This window comes from Metopolophium dirhodum, chromosome 2 (genome assembly GCF_019925205.1).
Source record: "Metopolophium dirhodum isolate CAU chromosome 2, ASM1992520v1, whole genome shotgun sequence".
NCBI classification, from domain to species: domain Eukaryota; kingdom Metazoa; phylum Arthropoda; class Insecta; order Hemiptera; family Aphididae; genus Metopolophium; species Metopolophium dirhodum.
In genome coordinates, this window is record NC_083561.1 from 32,888,564 (window position 1) to 32,904,648 (window position 16,085).

Here is a 16,085-nt window from a genome sequence, read left to right on the forward strand (position 1 = left end):
ACTCTGAAAATTAGTAGGTAATTACTAATCGTGAGTACGCGACAAGCAGAAAATTAATTAATATCAATTTATTCTTAGTAACGTTATACTATTTCTTATCCTAGGGCCCCTATAATTAATTCCTTTTATTTTCAATACTTTTCAAAATTTGACGTCAATTACTTTAACAAGGTCGTCTACTGCCTTTTAATTCAAAATCTATTTTCTTCAATATATATCAATTAACTTCTTTCAACAATTATATTCTATATTTCAATTCAAAATTCAATATTTCACTTTAATCAATTATTCCCATATATAATTCAAAAATGCTACGCGCGTACATCAATTTCCTAGATCAGCCTATCGCCGTCTACTTTAATTTATTAGATCAGTCCCCGCTGTCTATCACAAAATACCATAAAATACTTAGGTCAGTCCCTGCTGCCTATCACAAAAAAAAATCTTAGATCGGTCCTTGCCGTCTATTTACCATAAAAAATCCTAGATCAGTCTACAGCTGTCTATCATAAAATACGTATATAGTTCTTCCCAAGCTTGTTTCCTGTATTTTTTTTTTTTTCTTTATTTATTTTTATTCGAATATTTTTCCCTAATATTTTACACAACCACCAAGTATAAAATAAACGCTGACATATATGAATCAACGTGAGACGTGCACTTCAAGCTATACAATTTTAATTTAATTATCTATTTTCACTTAATTAATATACTCACAACAACGCTGTCGCCACTGCTGTGTTTATTTTCCTTGATTGTCTGCTGGCCCGTCTTGAATTGTTCGTTGATTCCGGAGTCGCCTTGGTTGATCAGACCTTAACTGTTACCTCCGTGGAGCTGCTGACGTGCTGTAGCCGCTGCGTCGGTACTGGATCTCCGAAGTTGAATGTAGCCGCCTTGACTGCTGGACTCGCCTTTGGAAATTTAAATCCGCCGCTTCGACTGCTCGCCTCGTCTTTAACTCCTTGAACCTCCTTTGTTCGACTGCGCCAGTGTAATAGTCTTGGTGCTTGGTACCTACTATCGTAGTACTAATAGTAGATAAGTGGCTGCCAAGTTATTATAGATGCAGGTCGCAGACACTTTATTTGATGTTGAAGCCGTGGTTGATGAATAAATAAAAGACAGATGTTGTTTATCATGAATTTTATTATATTGTTCGATAATTTTCTAAGTCTAAAATAATGTTGTACAAAGTGGCGTGAAGGTGCTTGCACTAATGGGTGGTAGTACACGTCTGAAAACAGGCCGATTCGGGCTCCCTTTTATATGAAGTTCCCCGTACCCTTTGCTTATAGATACTGTATCTCGGCTCACGGATGTGATTTGTATGACCATCGTTCCAGCCCACGCATTTTATGACTTCCCAGTATAATTCTGCGTATTGCTAAAATGCTAATCTATGATTCAATTGAAATAATCATTCTACTAGTTTATATTTTTATATTTGAACATTGTCGTATACAGGGCTTCCCGAGTAATTATATTATTCAGTGAGCCTGTCTTCTTATGCTAAACAGTAGGAAATCCTATTTCCGTTTCTAATATCCGAATTACAGTATAGCTAAATTACAGTATAGTATAATTATGTACCTGTGGAATCTGTTTTATTGTTAAGTAGTAACTTGCTTACTACACCAGTGTAACTTAATACGAATAGCTTCAACCGAGTTTTCTAACCTTCATAATCTCGGCTTCCTCTTAAGATAGAATTTTGAAATTTGAGGTATAGTTTAAGCGTTTAAGTTGAATTAGGACATTGCATAAATATGCATCTTCAAAAGGGGAGACCTTCAAAGCATGACAAATTAAATAGGTATATCAGCAACTCGTGATACGCATGTCTGTGACGTAGCATTTCTGCAACAGGTTGAGCGGTGGAGTAGCGGTGGAGTCTTCAGCGGCAGGGGCAGCGGTGGACCAATGAGAACCGGAGAAATGCCTACGTCACAGTACAAGGCTTGGTGAAGGGTGGGTGCGCGATATGTTTCTAAACCGGTAATATTGCTGACATACCTATTTAATTGTCATGCTTCAAAGTTTGAATTTTTGTTACTGACTGACTAGTGACTAACTGATGGTCAAAATCATAAGGTACTTCCGTATATGAAGAAAAGTGAAATTTGGCACAGGTACTTTCCTGTTGTACGAGACTACCTCTGTTATCGCGACTACCACCCAAGACTACCTCCGTTATCGCGACCACCGTGCTTATTTTATGAAACATCACAAACCTGTTATCTAAGACTACCAAAATAGTTCTTTCATCTTATACGAGACTACCTTATTTTTCTTTACTTCTTTGATATAGTTTTTAATAATATGTGTTGTGGGGGTGGCCACAATCGAATTATATAAAAAAAAATCAAATACATAATAAATATAATCGCAACATATGGATATCGTTCAGCTATAATATCACATAAGATAGGTAGTCTTGTGTGGTAGTCGCGATAATACCCGTCGTCTCGTATAACAGGAAAGTATAATTTTGGTAGCCTTAGATAACAGGATTGTGATGTTGTAAAAAAACAGGGTAGTCTCGTATACATGGGCGTAACTAGGATTGAATAGTTACAGCGGCTAGTCATAGAAAACCAAAGTGTAAAATACACCGTGGGGGGCCCTCCACACCCCCCTAATCAGCGTCACTGAAATTTAATAGTCACAAAAACTTTGCTAAAATCAAGTAGGTATCTATACTTCAAACACTCACAACAATTTAATTTGTCTTTCTTATATTGTAGACATTTTTTTTTGATAAAGGTGACAAACTTATAAGCAATCTTGTATTCAATTTTCAAATCTTAGATTTAAAAAGAATAATTTTTACGAATTTATAACTTAAAATAATTTTCACATTTTCGTCATTTTTACGTATTGTGTCAAAATACGAACTTTAAATGCTTTTAAAAAAGAAAAATGTGACTTTTTTTTTTAAATATTTTTCAACTGCTATTGTCACAATATATTAGTAGCCTTGTATTATGTTTTTAATTAACAACATTTTATTAATATTTATAGAAAAAATTGAAAACTAAAAATGTCCGTTAACAGCTCAAAACAAGTTAAACATTTTGAAAATTGTATCGTGTAAGGAAAATGCTAATACAATGCTGAGGTTTAAACATTCAGTGAAAATGTTATGTACTTCATTCTACGGCCATTATCGATTTTGCGTAAAAATTACCGTTTTTCCTTAATTTATTTTAGTTTTTCCCGGTGCTTTTGAAAACTATTGAGAATTTTTACTTTTGATCACACAGTACGATACAACTAATATAACTATATTATAAGAATAGGTAGGTTCGCCAATAAGGGTACCTATTTAAATATAATAAAATAATATATAATATTATGATGGGCTTATAATATTTAGAAAAAGTTTTAGAAAAATGTTGATTGTAAAAACATTTATTAAAATATTTTACAAGCATTTTTCAATAGGAACTTGTAAAAATATAAAATGTTATCATTTTTCGTATTGACGAATCTTACTTCAAAAATGTTGTATTTTTAAAAAAATCATAAAAAGTTACTATACTTACCTATTTTGACTTAAATACATTTTTACTATTAAAATTTGTCAAAAAATTAAATTTAAAAATTTCCTATTTGAATTTATTTAAAAAATATTTTTATTTAATTTAATATTTTTTATTTTTAGAATTATAAATTTAAAAAAATTCATGCTGTACTTGTAGCGTAAGCCTCTATTAATTTTATGTTATAAGTATAAAACATATTTTAATATTGAACAGAACAAAATTTATTTCATCTGTCAGGTCTTTTTGCAGAAAACACCTTGTTTATAATTGTTATGAATTATAATAATATGTGAGTGGTCACGGTGCTGTATTGTATTAATTACTAACACAATTTTTCTGTTGGCTAACGTTTACGACAGACGCATGATATCTTCCCTCTCTTATATTGTTTAAGAACTTATGATATTTTGGTAACTATAATTATGTTCAGTCAAAGTTTATAATCCATAACAAAGTAGACTAGAAAAATAGTTGCACCTCGACGGGGATGTTGTTGAATTGCCTATCTAACGCGCCGTGTGACCGAAATAATAAATTACGTTAATGAAAACATAATATTATTATTAGTAATTATTAATTTATCAGTATGATTATTATTAAATATAAAATAGTAGTATATTGTATGAAATACAATAAACATAGTATTATTGAACGGTTATGATTTAGTTTAGATAATTCAGCAACGACAATAAAATTAATTTTGTTTTGTTACCTGCTATTCTTGCTATAACTTCGGGATCGGTCTGGTTTACTATCCAAATCAGTGGTAAGACGTCCTCGATAATTTGTTGCTTTTCGAGCCTATGTAATATGATTTCCAGACACGCCAATATGTTTAGGACAATTTTCAAATCGTTGGGATTGCTTTCGTACACCATTTTGAGTTTGGGCAGTACCATTCTTCTTATGACTGTATCATCCATGTATTGTGAAACGTTGGTGACAGCCAATACAGCAGCACTCTAGTACATAATAAATATACAATAGTTAAGCTATTAATGATAATATTAACGAGGATAAAATATAACTTTTAGGCATTGGTTTAAAGCACAAATTACATCAAACCGATGATAATAGTTTTAAGCATTACGAGATCAGAATCAAATATTCATAAACATTGTATTTCTCATGAAATATAAAAATACGATTATTTTCAACGAAAATAATCATAAGTTGACTTGGTTGATTTAGTATTTATATTTTATCAAAACTTTATAAAGCACTTTAAACATTGTATTATTATTTAGAGTAATCTCGCCGATTGTTTCGTTTATATCTTATATAGAATTAAAGAAAATATATAAAAATGGAAACGTTTTCTTTAAAATACTATTATAGTGATAAAATAATATTACATTCAAAATAATTAATATGAATAACATTTAAATATAGAAGTTAGAATAGTTTACGTTCTTGTGAGAACTATTATTTTACTATTACCGTGCACTGTATTTTCAAATGAGTACACTTGAAACGTTACTCTTGAAAAAACAAATAGTAAAATAATATCTGATATAAATGTTGTGAACCCCTGCACGCGCCGCACGGTTATGCACACTCAGCATATCGGGTATGAGCGGCCGTGTGGGTTCACACGATCGTCAGTCTGTATTACGTAGAGCTACGAGATTGTCTTTATTTTGATTATTATAACGTGTACAATAAAAACCAGTAGTTAGAACCAACAGTCGAGTGTAAATTTATTTAAGGGAAACCTAACCAACGTTGTAATAAACGTCTCAGTTCGAAAGTACTAGTTGGCTAAACCCAGACAAACGGCAAACCGCGAACTCTGTAAGCACGGATTCAACTGGGCTTACAACATAAAAATACTGAAATATAATGTTTGTTTAATATAATAATCAAATAAATCTAACTTTATTTAATTTAAAATAATATTATCTATACTTCTATATAACGGTACATAATATAAGATGATTGATAATAATGGAAATTGGGTCAAATTTTAAACTAGAAGGGTACTCGCTCGAGTACCTTGTATTTTTACATTTAAAAATTATTATAAACGGGAAGTTTATGAAATAAAAACCTTCTAGAGTTAATAATAAAATTAAATGGATATTATAATATACATAATAAAAAGGTGGTTATTAAAAAGTTGTGCTACATTTTATTTATTTCAGAAACTTTAAATCACATAAAATGAAAGCCATGTAGATTAATTCAGTATAATATTATTCTGTTATTTGTATCTATTATACTTTAAATAGAGATGCGAATGTCGACAAAAATTCAATCCTGATTTTCTAAAAAAGAAACCTTTAAATAATATGTTTGATTTCAATGGAGTACCTATGATGAAAGTGTACTTAGACCCGAGTAAAAACAGAAAAATGAGCGATGACTGATATTGTGTTAATAATCACGTAAACATGTTTTAACGTAAATCAAACGTATAGGTAAAATAAAATAACATGTAGTTATAATATTAATAAGAATAATACATACATTTATAATATTTACAACGATAATCATATTATTTAAAACGGATAAGTTAATACGTTTTTAGTATATTTTTGATAATAATTATTGGTGCAGGAACTATTTGTTATTTCCCATAATGTTAATAAATAACACAAATTTACTTTTGAGAGAATTTTGAGGGAATGACATATCGATTTTATATTTTATTGTTATTTGACTTTGTATTCTACTTTCAAAATAAACAAAAATTGTTGTAAATTTAAATTATGTTTAAATTGTTTTGGTACAATATTTCGACAAATCGATATGTCATTCCCTTAAAAATATTATTCTCTATCTTTTTTGTAAAAGGTAATTTTACTCTAAGATTACTTAAAAGCATAGAAAAAATGATTTTTCGTAAATGCGTTTTGTTTATGTTGCGCGTGGGCCAGAGAGAGAAAACAAATACTGCGCTCTTAATACGTCATATTAAATGGTATTTTTTAAATTTAAATAATTTAAATCTAAGATTATTATTTGTTATTAATGTGTGAATCATAATTTTCCATCACAACACCGATTTTGATCATAGACTAATATTATATTAAATCTCTGTTATGAAAAAAAAAAATATCGCGTATTTAAAACATTATAATTTACTATCTATATAACGGTTGTTCTAATCAATATTAAAAAAAAAAAAATCCTTTATATATAATTTATAGGCTCTTGCTCTACAAGACTACACGTATAATATAATATTTTTTATTTTTATTTTAAATACCAAAAATAAAAATTCAAAATGGCTGCTATGTAAATCTGGTTTTTAGAAACATTTTGATTGCAAAGTCATCCATCGTTTACGGGAATTTTTGAATAAGTACTTGTTAAAATTTAAATATTTTTAGAAAGTTATTACAACCTTTTCAAATGAATGAGTCTTTGTTCAAAACATTTAAAATTTTAAAAAATAATCTACTAGGCTATAATAAATATTATAATTATTATAATTTTTTTAAAAAGTGTGTAAATTTATTTAAGGGAAACCTAACCAACGTTGTAATGTACGTCTCAGTTCGAAAGTACTAGTTGGCTAAACCCAGACAAACGGCAAACCGCGAACTCTGTAAGCACGGATTCAACTGGGCTTACAACAATACCTATATAATATTGTTAATAATGGATACAAATAAAACAAACAATTAAATACAAATTAATATTATCTATAATAAATTATGATAAATATATTAACAATGAAATCAATATTATTAATATTAAAATATATCTAAATTAATATTCCACAAAAACATAATATATAATATACATAAATAGTTAATATATTTTTTTTTTTATTGATTCTTAAGCCCGGCCTCTATGGTCATTAGCTGGTTAGTAGGGTTGTATTGTGGTGGTGGTAGGGTTTTGAAGTGGTGGGTTTTTACACGTGAGTGTTTGGGTTTGACAGAATTTTTGATTGGGCACCCATAGGTATCTGCCATGCCCGGGTGGGGGATGGCGGCACTTACTCTCCGGACACCATGACTTGCCCGAAGAAAAATGCCGCCCGTGACCAAGGAATCGAACCGGCTCCGGCTGCGTCGCAACCGACGCCTTAGACCGCTCGGCCACTCGGTTACGCTAGCGTACTTAATTTTTTTCCAACCCAAAACTCAATTATAGGATATAGTGTTAATACTTCTTACAGTATTTCCATATAAGTTAGATTTGAATGGTATAAATTTTTAACTTTAAACAATTTAAGATACATATTTTTTGACATGAAAACGAAATAGACTGAAATAGTGAAAAATTATAAAATTAAAAACAAAATAAATTAACTTAACTCACTTCTTAAAATGTAAAATTAACTCGTTAATTTCACGCTAATTAAGAAAGAAATTTAGTAAGTTAACAGTTAAAAGTTAATGAAAAGCCAAAAGTAACAAGTTAAGTTAAAAAGTTAAAATTAAATTAACTTTTTAACTCATTAATGCCCAGCCTTGATTCTTTATAGCCCGACAAATATATAATTTTGACATATCCATTAAAATCGGACTGTATTATAATTGCCTAAATGTACATATTGCTCAATAATCTACTTTGCCTGGTACTTAATTGTCTATAATATTAAAATGACTTAATTTTAGTTTTGTTTGAGAGAGAGAATAACTTTTATTTATAAAAATACAAAACAGACTGCCTGGCTTATAGTAAATATATCTATTTATAGTTAAATTTTTCGTTCATCTACTATTTGTCTATAGACGTTATTTTCAGCTTAGATAGTATATAGGAAATTATTTTTAATCGCTATTTGTTCTTTTTGTTAGCTATTAAAAACTATTACATCAATTGTACTCTCAGTTGTGGATACTATTGTCAGTTGTCAGCAGAGTGACTGGTCCGGACCGCTGGTCCGTAATCGCGGACTTGGCCCTTGATTTTGTACCTATTAATATTATTATTATTCGTTTAAAGTAAATAGAAATATGAAATAAATTTTTTTTTTCAAATCAGGAAACATTTTTGTTTACAATCTTGAGAAGTTTTCAATAATTATTAAAATAATGACATTATCATTATCATTCTATAAATTTAATAGTTGTCTATATACAAATATGTTATAGGTATGTATCATTGATTTTAAATAGTGTAAAATTGTTGTGACTATTAAATAATATTATATTAAATTCATACGAGCTTGTGCGTATGACTTGGTATTCGCATTATCACTGAATTATTTAGGTATATTTTGGATAATTATTGTACTCGTGCACAATATGACACAATTCGAATCGGTGTTTTTCTTTATAATGTTTGATGTCACAGGTGGTGTAACCAGTATAGGGCTACCCCCCAGTGGCATAATTTGGTGGTTAGATGTCTGGATAGATGGGATTTCCCCTGTCTGATAATAAAAACAGTTTGTTGGGTATCTTGTCACCAATTTACTTAGGACCTGCAGAAAATGTCATAACTTTTGAGAATATGCTCAATATAAATTCTAGTTAAACCAGTTAATATACCAAATGATTGAATTTTAGTTAGGTACGTATTTAGTTATTTGTGCCTATATGGCTGTATGATAAATATTATGCAAGATGGCAATGTATTGAAAAAAAAATTGTCCATGTACATGATAATTGGATTGCGAGCGAAGCGACCTTTTTTCTGGGCTAAAAAAAACATTCGCCTTTTTTTGCCTGTTGGAGGCCCTTTTTTCTAAATGGCGGACTGGGTCTTTTCGAGCCAGTCCGACAGTGGTTGTCAGTACTTAATCTAACCTTCACCATTCATCATACCTAATAACTTAAAATCAATTATGAAATCTTTATATAATTTATGTATTATACTCATAGATGCCACCTCCAAATCAAAAACCAGCACCGGATCAACCATTTCTATTACCAACAGAACGAGAAGTATCTACTATACCTAAGTCAGAAGGAGAGGGTGACTTTTGGGTGTATCCGTCAGCTCAAGTAAAACGAATAATAAAATTATATAATACAATATTTTTTACTAAAAACTGTAAAAATTTAAAAAAAAACTTTATAATTTAACTTGAACATTTCAATTTTAGGCAGCTTATTGGAGATGGCGATAAGAAGCTGAAATGGAAAGAAATATTGAAAATAAAATATAACAATTAAGAAGCAATGATAAAGTGTGAATATAAATTATTCATTTTTTTTTTTTATTGTATAGTGTATAGTAGGTTCCTTGATTAAAAGTTAACTATTTCAATCCTTAAAAGATACCAAGATAAAAACTAAACTAGTAAGTATAGTATTTTTTAGCACTACAAATACATTATTTTTAGGTATTTTGTTATTATATTATTTTTTCAATTCAATGATTTTATTGATTAAATATTTTTAATGAAATGTATACATACGCAGAGTTACCTTTGTTTTATGTAATAGTCAATAAACTATAAAACTTAGTTTTAAATTTCAGCAATTGTATTGTTTTAATATGTATAATTGTATTTTATATCAATGAGTTAAAAAAATATATTAAAATATTTATATTATATAAATTCATCTTCTCACAATACACTACTTTTCAGTTGAAATTTTTTTTTTTTTAATATTTAATAAAATAAAATATTTGGAATAGGAACATTTATTTTGTAACCCAAATCTATTTTATTTTATTATTTTGACGAGACAATTAAAATAATACATTTAGTTACTAAAAATCAAAAATTGGTATAAATTATGTCAACCTCTGGTATAATTTTTAATTTTCTATAGTTTTTTAACATAAAATTTTGTTGTATTAGCAGTGTATACATTTTATATATTTATAATATATCAATAAATATATGATGGTTGCACAATTATATTAATTTGTTACAATAAAATACTCGTTAAAATAATGAAATAATTTGGAAATAACTTTATTCTAATAATCAAATATAAATAATCAAAAACTGCAAAGAATATTTTGAAAAGTCGCTGACAACTGTCAGTTACTTGAGTGAAAGTCTCCATAGAATGCTGTGATTGAATTCAGTCTTCCATTAATAATATTCTGCTGAATTTCCACTTTACCAAAATCATTTGCCAACCACATACACTGAAAAATTATAGTATAAAGGTTAGATTATATTGAACACCATACATCATGTACCTTACTTCTAATATATTTGTGGTTTTCGGCATATGAAATGCAATATTAGGCGCAATAGTTTTAACAATATCAAAAATACCAAAACCTCCCCCGAAATAATTGTCACACATAGACGTTAAACTGTAGCTTTTTTCAATTGAATATCCTGGTCCACCCCATGGCGGTGACATAAATACTACATCTGCTTTTAACTTTGGGTAAATTTGAAAAAAGTCACCAACTACAAAATCAATTTTATGAGCAACACCATATATCTCAGCATTATGCCGTGCTAATCTTATCTTATCTGGATCAATATCACATGCTATAACTAAACAAAAATAGTTTTTTTTAAATCTTTATTTTAATATATTTTAATTTTTAAGTTAAATATTATGTAACATTGTAAAAATAATACCTCGTTTGCATGTTTTTGCTAGCTGTATAATATTACCACCAGCTCCACAAAAAGGATCCAACACTATGTTATTTTTACAACGCTTTGCTATATGATAACTTAATACCTCCGGACAGACCGAATAGAAGCTCTCTGTAAATATAAAACAATGTTTAAAAACATAAGATTTAAACAGAAAATAGTTGAATTACCTGTGTCCAAAAGAATACCGCGATCAAAATTTGTAAATAACAAGTGCCTCATTAACCAGTATTTAATAGGCAACTGTTTATCTTGATGAAGATTATTGGTGTTTTTTCGGCAATTCAATTGATTTGAGTAAGTCTTTTTAATTATTGAATTTTGATGATGATTCTAAAATATACATATAAATAACTAAATTTATTTAACTTTATACTTGTACACCATCTTTTTTCCATAATTAATTTTAATAATATACTATAATATAATACTTTTCAAGAAGCTATAGAATTTCATTCAATATAATATAGACAACAGAGCATAATTTTATACATATTAATCTTGCATGGTAAAAAGTTAACTCAATACACAAAGATTATTTATAAAAAAATAAACTTGCTGAAAGTTCTAAATATTATGAATTTTACAATAACTATTGTACAACGTAATGTGTATTAAATTTCAGCTATAAAATAGTTGATGATTAATTATTTGCACAAAAAATGGAATTAAAATTTTGAAATTATACTCAAGAGCTAACTAAAAAGATAAATATTAAAAGTAATATTAATTTAAATATGTTTCATACTTCAATTTTGTAATTTTTGTTGTAACGATTATTTTCCGGGTATGTTTTAGAGCGAATCGGCTTTTGATGTCTTCCGTTTTGATTATATCCATCAGAACTACCTATTGAATTCTAAAATAAAAACATAATATTTAAAAATTGTTAGATAAGATGTATGTTTATATTTTGATGTTTAAATAAATAATTATAAATTACAGTGATAATGATAAGTATTGGTGAAATATTATTGTTTTTGATATTTTATAATTATTGATATTTTGATTTCTACTTTAAATCAGATAAACTATACACTTATAAATATGTAGTATTAATATAAATTATCAAACTCATAACTAAATAACTTACAAATTAAAATATTAAATTTGTCCCAAACTTCTATTTTTATTGTATAAAAAAAATTGTTAAAATTAGTTACCTAAACACCCACCAGTCTTAATTTTTCTATCACTAATATATTTTAGTAAATAAACAAAACATATATTTACTTTTGGTTTTGGTGCAATATAACTTTTCTGACCATATCTGGTAATATGCTTTTGAGAGTCTTTATAATAGTTTATCTGTGATGGATAAAATGTATACATTGTATCACTATTACACACAAAACCTAGATCTTTAAGAACAGCATTAATTTTTGCCGAGGGTTTATCGTACTGTTGTCTGTAACAAAAAAAAAAATAAATCATCCATCAGTAAGATACTATACAGCCATGCAGGTACTTGTTTTATAAAGTAATATTTAATAAATACTGTTAAAAATGCCAATTATTTTCGGCTTTTCCATAATATTATTTTTAATTTATATAAACTAAATACAAATCTCATTTGATTGGTTTATGTGTTCATATAACAGACTGTTAACTTCATAACTAATATACAACTCAACTCATTATACATAATAAACTATGTAAGTATTTAGTTTGAAAATAACGGTAGGTATATAATATTATATTATAGTACAATTGTCTAAAGCGGACACTGAATAAAACGAATATCTATGAACTATCGAATCAGGAATTCTTCTTTGGTCCCGGCGTGTGTTCCTATAGCTTCGAATTCTGCAAGTCGAACCCAAAAAAAACAGATCCTTTCTAAAAGTTGAAAACCGAACGATTTTGTAGGCCCCGTAATAGTAAAAACCTTGCATTGGCGCAAATAGAGGGGGGCTTGTGGGGGACTTAGTCCCTCCTAATGTCGGTTAAGTCCCCCAGTTCAAAATCTAGTAATTAGTACTAATTTTTATATTCTATGGTACTAAGCAATAATGCCTATGGGGAGGGGCTTGAGTCCCCCCCCCAAAAACTTTAGTCAATTTGCGCCTATATGCATAAGTAAACTGGAAACACGATACGCGCGGGTGTAACAAAAGCCGAAAATTATATAGGTACCATATAGTACTATCTATTTTTATAATAAAATTTTTCGTAGCTGTGAAAAAACAGTTGTGCACTAACAATTTTACATCGAACAGTTTATTTTGTACATAGTTACGTTTCTTTCAAATATCAAAATGCCAAAAAAAAAGATTATAATTGAATGAAAAATAATAACTTATCGAGATATGAATGAAAACTTTGAACATTTGAAAAAGTCTGCAACAATTAAAAATTAATCAATACCTACATTTAAAATTAAAATTATAAATATTATAAACTATAATTATGTAAAAGGAATAATAATAACATTATATACAATTTAGAATCGAATTTAATAATCCAAAATTGTTCGGTTTTATTCTGTAAAGCGGAACATTTGGTTGATCCCATACGATTCCGCCTTAGACAATACCTATACACAATTAATGTACCTATTAAATTTTGGTCTGAGTATAGATTTATTTGGCAATAATAACCATAGTCCATATACTCGTTAATGCATCAATAATCAACATAATATTATATTATAAATTATGATAAACGGTAAAAATGTATACAGTTTTGAAAAGAAAAACTATTTTAAAAAATGATCGAATAGTCATTTTAGCATGTTTTCATACTTAATATTGCTGTATTGTAAAATCGTAAACCTACATCATTATTTTTAAAGTCATTTTATTCAATTAAAATTATTTAAACAAAATTAATTATAAATATTACTTACAACATGTAGCTTGGTTCGTTTTCAATATTAGTAGTACGACGTTTGCGTTTATCTGAATAGAAGTTAACATTAGAGGTTTCATTTTTTACAAATGATTTCGACCCCTTTGGAAGTCTTTCGTGCCTATAAAAATGTAGAACAAATTAATATTTTTATTTTTTTATTATTTTAAAAGCCGCTAGTATAGGTACAGCTAACTATGCAGATAACTCAGACAAAATATTTAAAACTGCAAAATAAATGTAAATTAGAAGTGTAGTTCTGCGGGGAAAGAGTCAAGGAGAAGCTCACCTCCAAATTCCAAACTTCTCCAAAAAAAAAAAACCATTACTTTACATAAATGTCTATTAACATAATTTCTACCTGATTATTTTATTTTAAGAACTTGTATCAGTTGCTTGAATAAATCTCTCCTCAATTAAAAAATATCTGTTTACTCAACCGATCAAATTATACGTATCAGGGGCCGTAATCCCCCAAGATCATATTTCTAAAAAATTGTACATTTTTGTAAAAATAAACATATTATAGTTTTCTGAAAGTTATGACTTAGCCCAACCAATACAAATCTCTGGAGTCACCCCTGACACATAAGGTGTTGAAAATAATAAAAATTGTTTCCAACATTCCTGTTAAGAATAATATGTAAGTACCTTTTATTTGCTTCGAAGTAAGTGCACAGCAGAGTTATGTCGTCTCTGGGGTTGCAGTGACGGCGCCCGTACAACACATCGACCAGTTTTCCGGTACGCGAAGTAAAATTCGGCTTTTCCAAAAAACGAGTCTTGTCGGCGGACGGCTTAGGTCTTCTCCATTTCGGAGAGCCTTTTGGTTTCGGAATATCCTGATTCATAGATACGGATTCACTATACGGCATAACTGTGTTTACCGAAGACAATTTGTGTGTTCGTGTTGGCTCAGTAAAATTCGGCTTTTCCGTAAGACGAGTCTTGTCGGCGGACGGCTTAGGTCTTCTCCATTTCGGAGAGCCTTTTGGTTTCGGAATAATCCGATTCATAGATACGGATTCACTATACGGCATAACTGTGTTTAGCGAAGACAATTATTTTGTGTGTTCGTGTTGGCTCAGTTTCGTTCGTAATTTCAATATCTGCAGCGGGTTTATGCGCAGCGTAAAAATAATAACAATAATGTCAAAATTAAGTAAATAAATAATGATATAGGTGGCGGTCGCCATGCACGCACGATATATAACGACAACCCAACAACTGCGGGCCGCATTTAGCCAGTATTAATATAAAGTGTAAGGCTAGAATATTGAATCGAAAAAATCTATAGCACATTTCAAATGTCTATAAAAAGAACCAAAATAGGTAGGTATTTTGAACAAATATCATCTATATTGAGAGTATAAGTGAAGTGTCCAGCTACAGTGCTACTTTATAGGTACCTACCTATATTCTTTATAGTACACTACTATGCTAATATATAATATACCTAATATTATACATAAAAAATGTCAACCAGCATGCGAAATTATTGCTCACATATTATAATTATAATATGTGTAAATTATATTATGTAAACCTAATTAAATTTAACCTACACATTTTGTAATTATAAAAACAAAATATTATTCTTTATTTAATAATTTATTTGTAATCATATTTCAATAAAAGGTTTTATCCAAAGGCATAGAGTACAGGCGCAATTAAATTAAATACCAAATACGTAGATACAAATATGCAAATAAACTAATTAATAATATTATAATGGTAGTAGTACAGAGTGGATTTTTTTGTTATTGATTATCTACTTACCTATATTATAATTTTTTTTTCGACATCAACAAAAACCAATGGGCGTGAATTTTAAATAGACCATCTCTTCTGATGTCATATCTTCCAGGATTCCTTGAATTAAAGTTATTAAATCTTCGCAGATACAGTTTCAAGCGTTTTAAACCCAACATTTCTATATTCAATACCAACGCTTCCAACCTATTTTACATGTAGCTTGTTTAAGTAATTGTTCCGTTTTGTGTGGGTATTATTAAATTAATAGAATAGATTGTATTGGTTGCGTGCCGGATTTATTTAATCAGATTATACAAGGTACTAAAAATCTTACAAGTATATTTACTCAAAAGAAAAAAATCACAAAAAAGTATTTCAAAAAATTATAACTTAAAAAGCAAAACAAACTGCATGCATTTTATTGTAAGTATAATAATAAAATAACATAT

The 16,085-nt window shown here is 28.7% G+C and overlaps 1 protein-coding gene across 1 annotated transcript; it reads right to left on the minus strand.

Annotated features, from left to right (window-relative positions):
* Positions 1-10,448: 10,448 nt before the first annotated feature.
* Positions 10,449-11,784, minus strand: LOC132938903 (trimethylguanosine synthase-like). Its single transcript, XM_061005891.1, has 5 exons — positions 11,780-11,784; positions 11,202-11,364; positions 11,011-11,142; positions 10,619-10,923; positions 10,449-10,559 (listed from the first exon to the last, which is right to left on the minus strand). Exons 2-5 carry the CDS (start codon positions 11,251-11,253, stop codon positions 10,449-10,451), a joined length of 600 nt encoding a protein of 199 aa, XP_060861874.1. The 5' UTR covers positions 11,254-11,364; positions 11,780-11,784.
* Between the last annotated feature and the right edge of the window lie 4,301 nt (positions 11,785-16,085).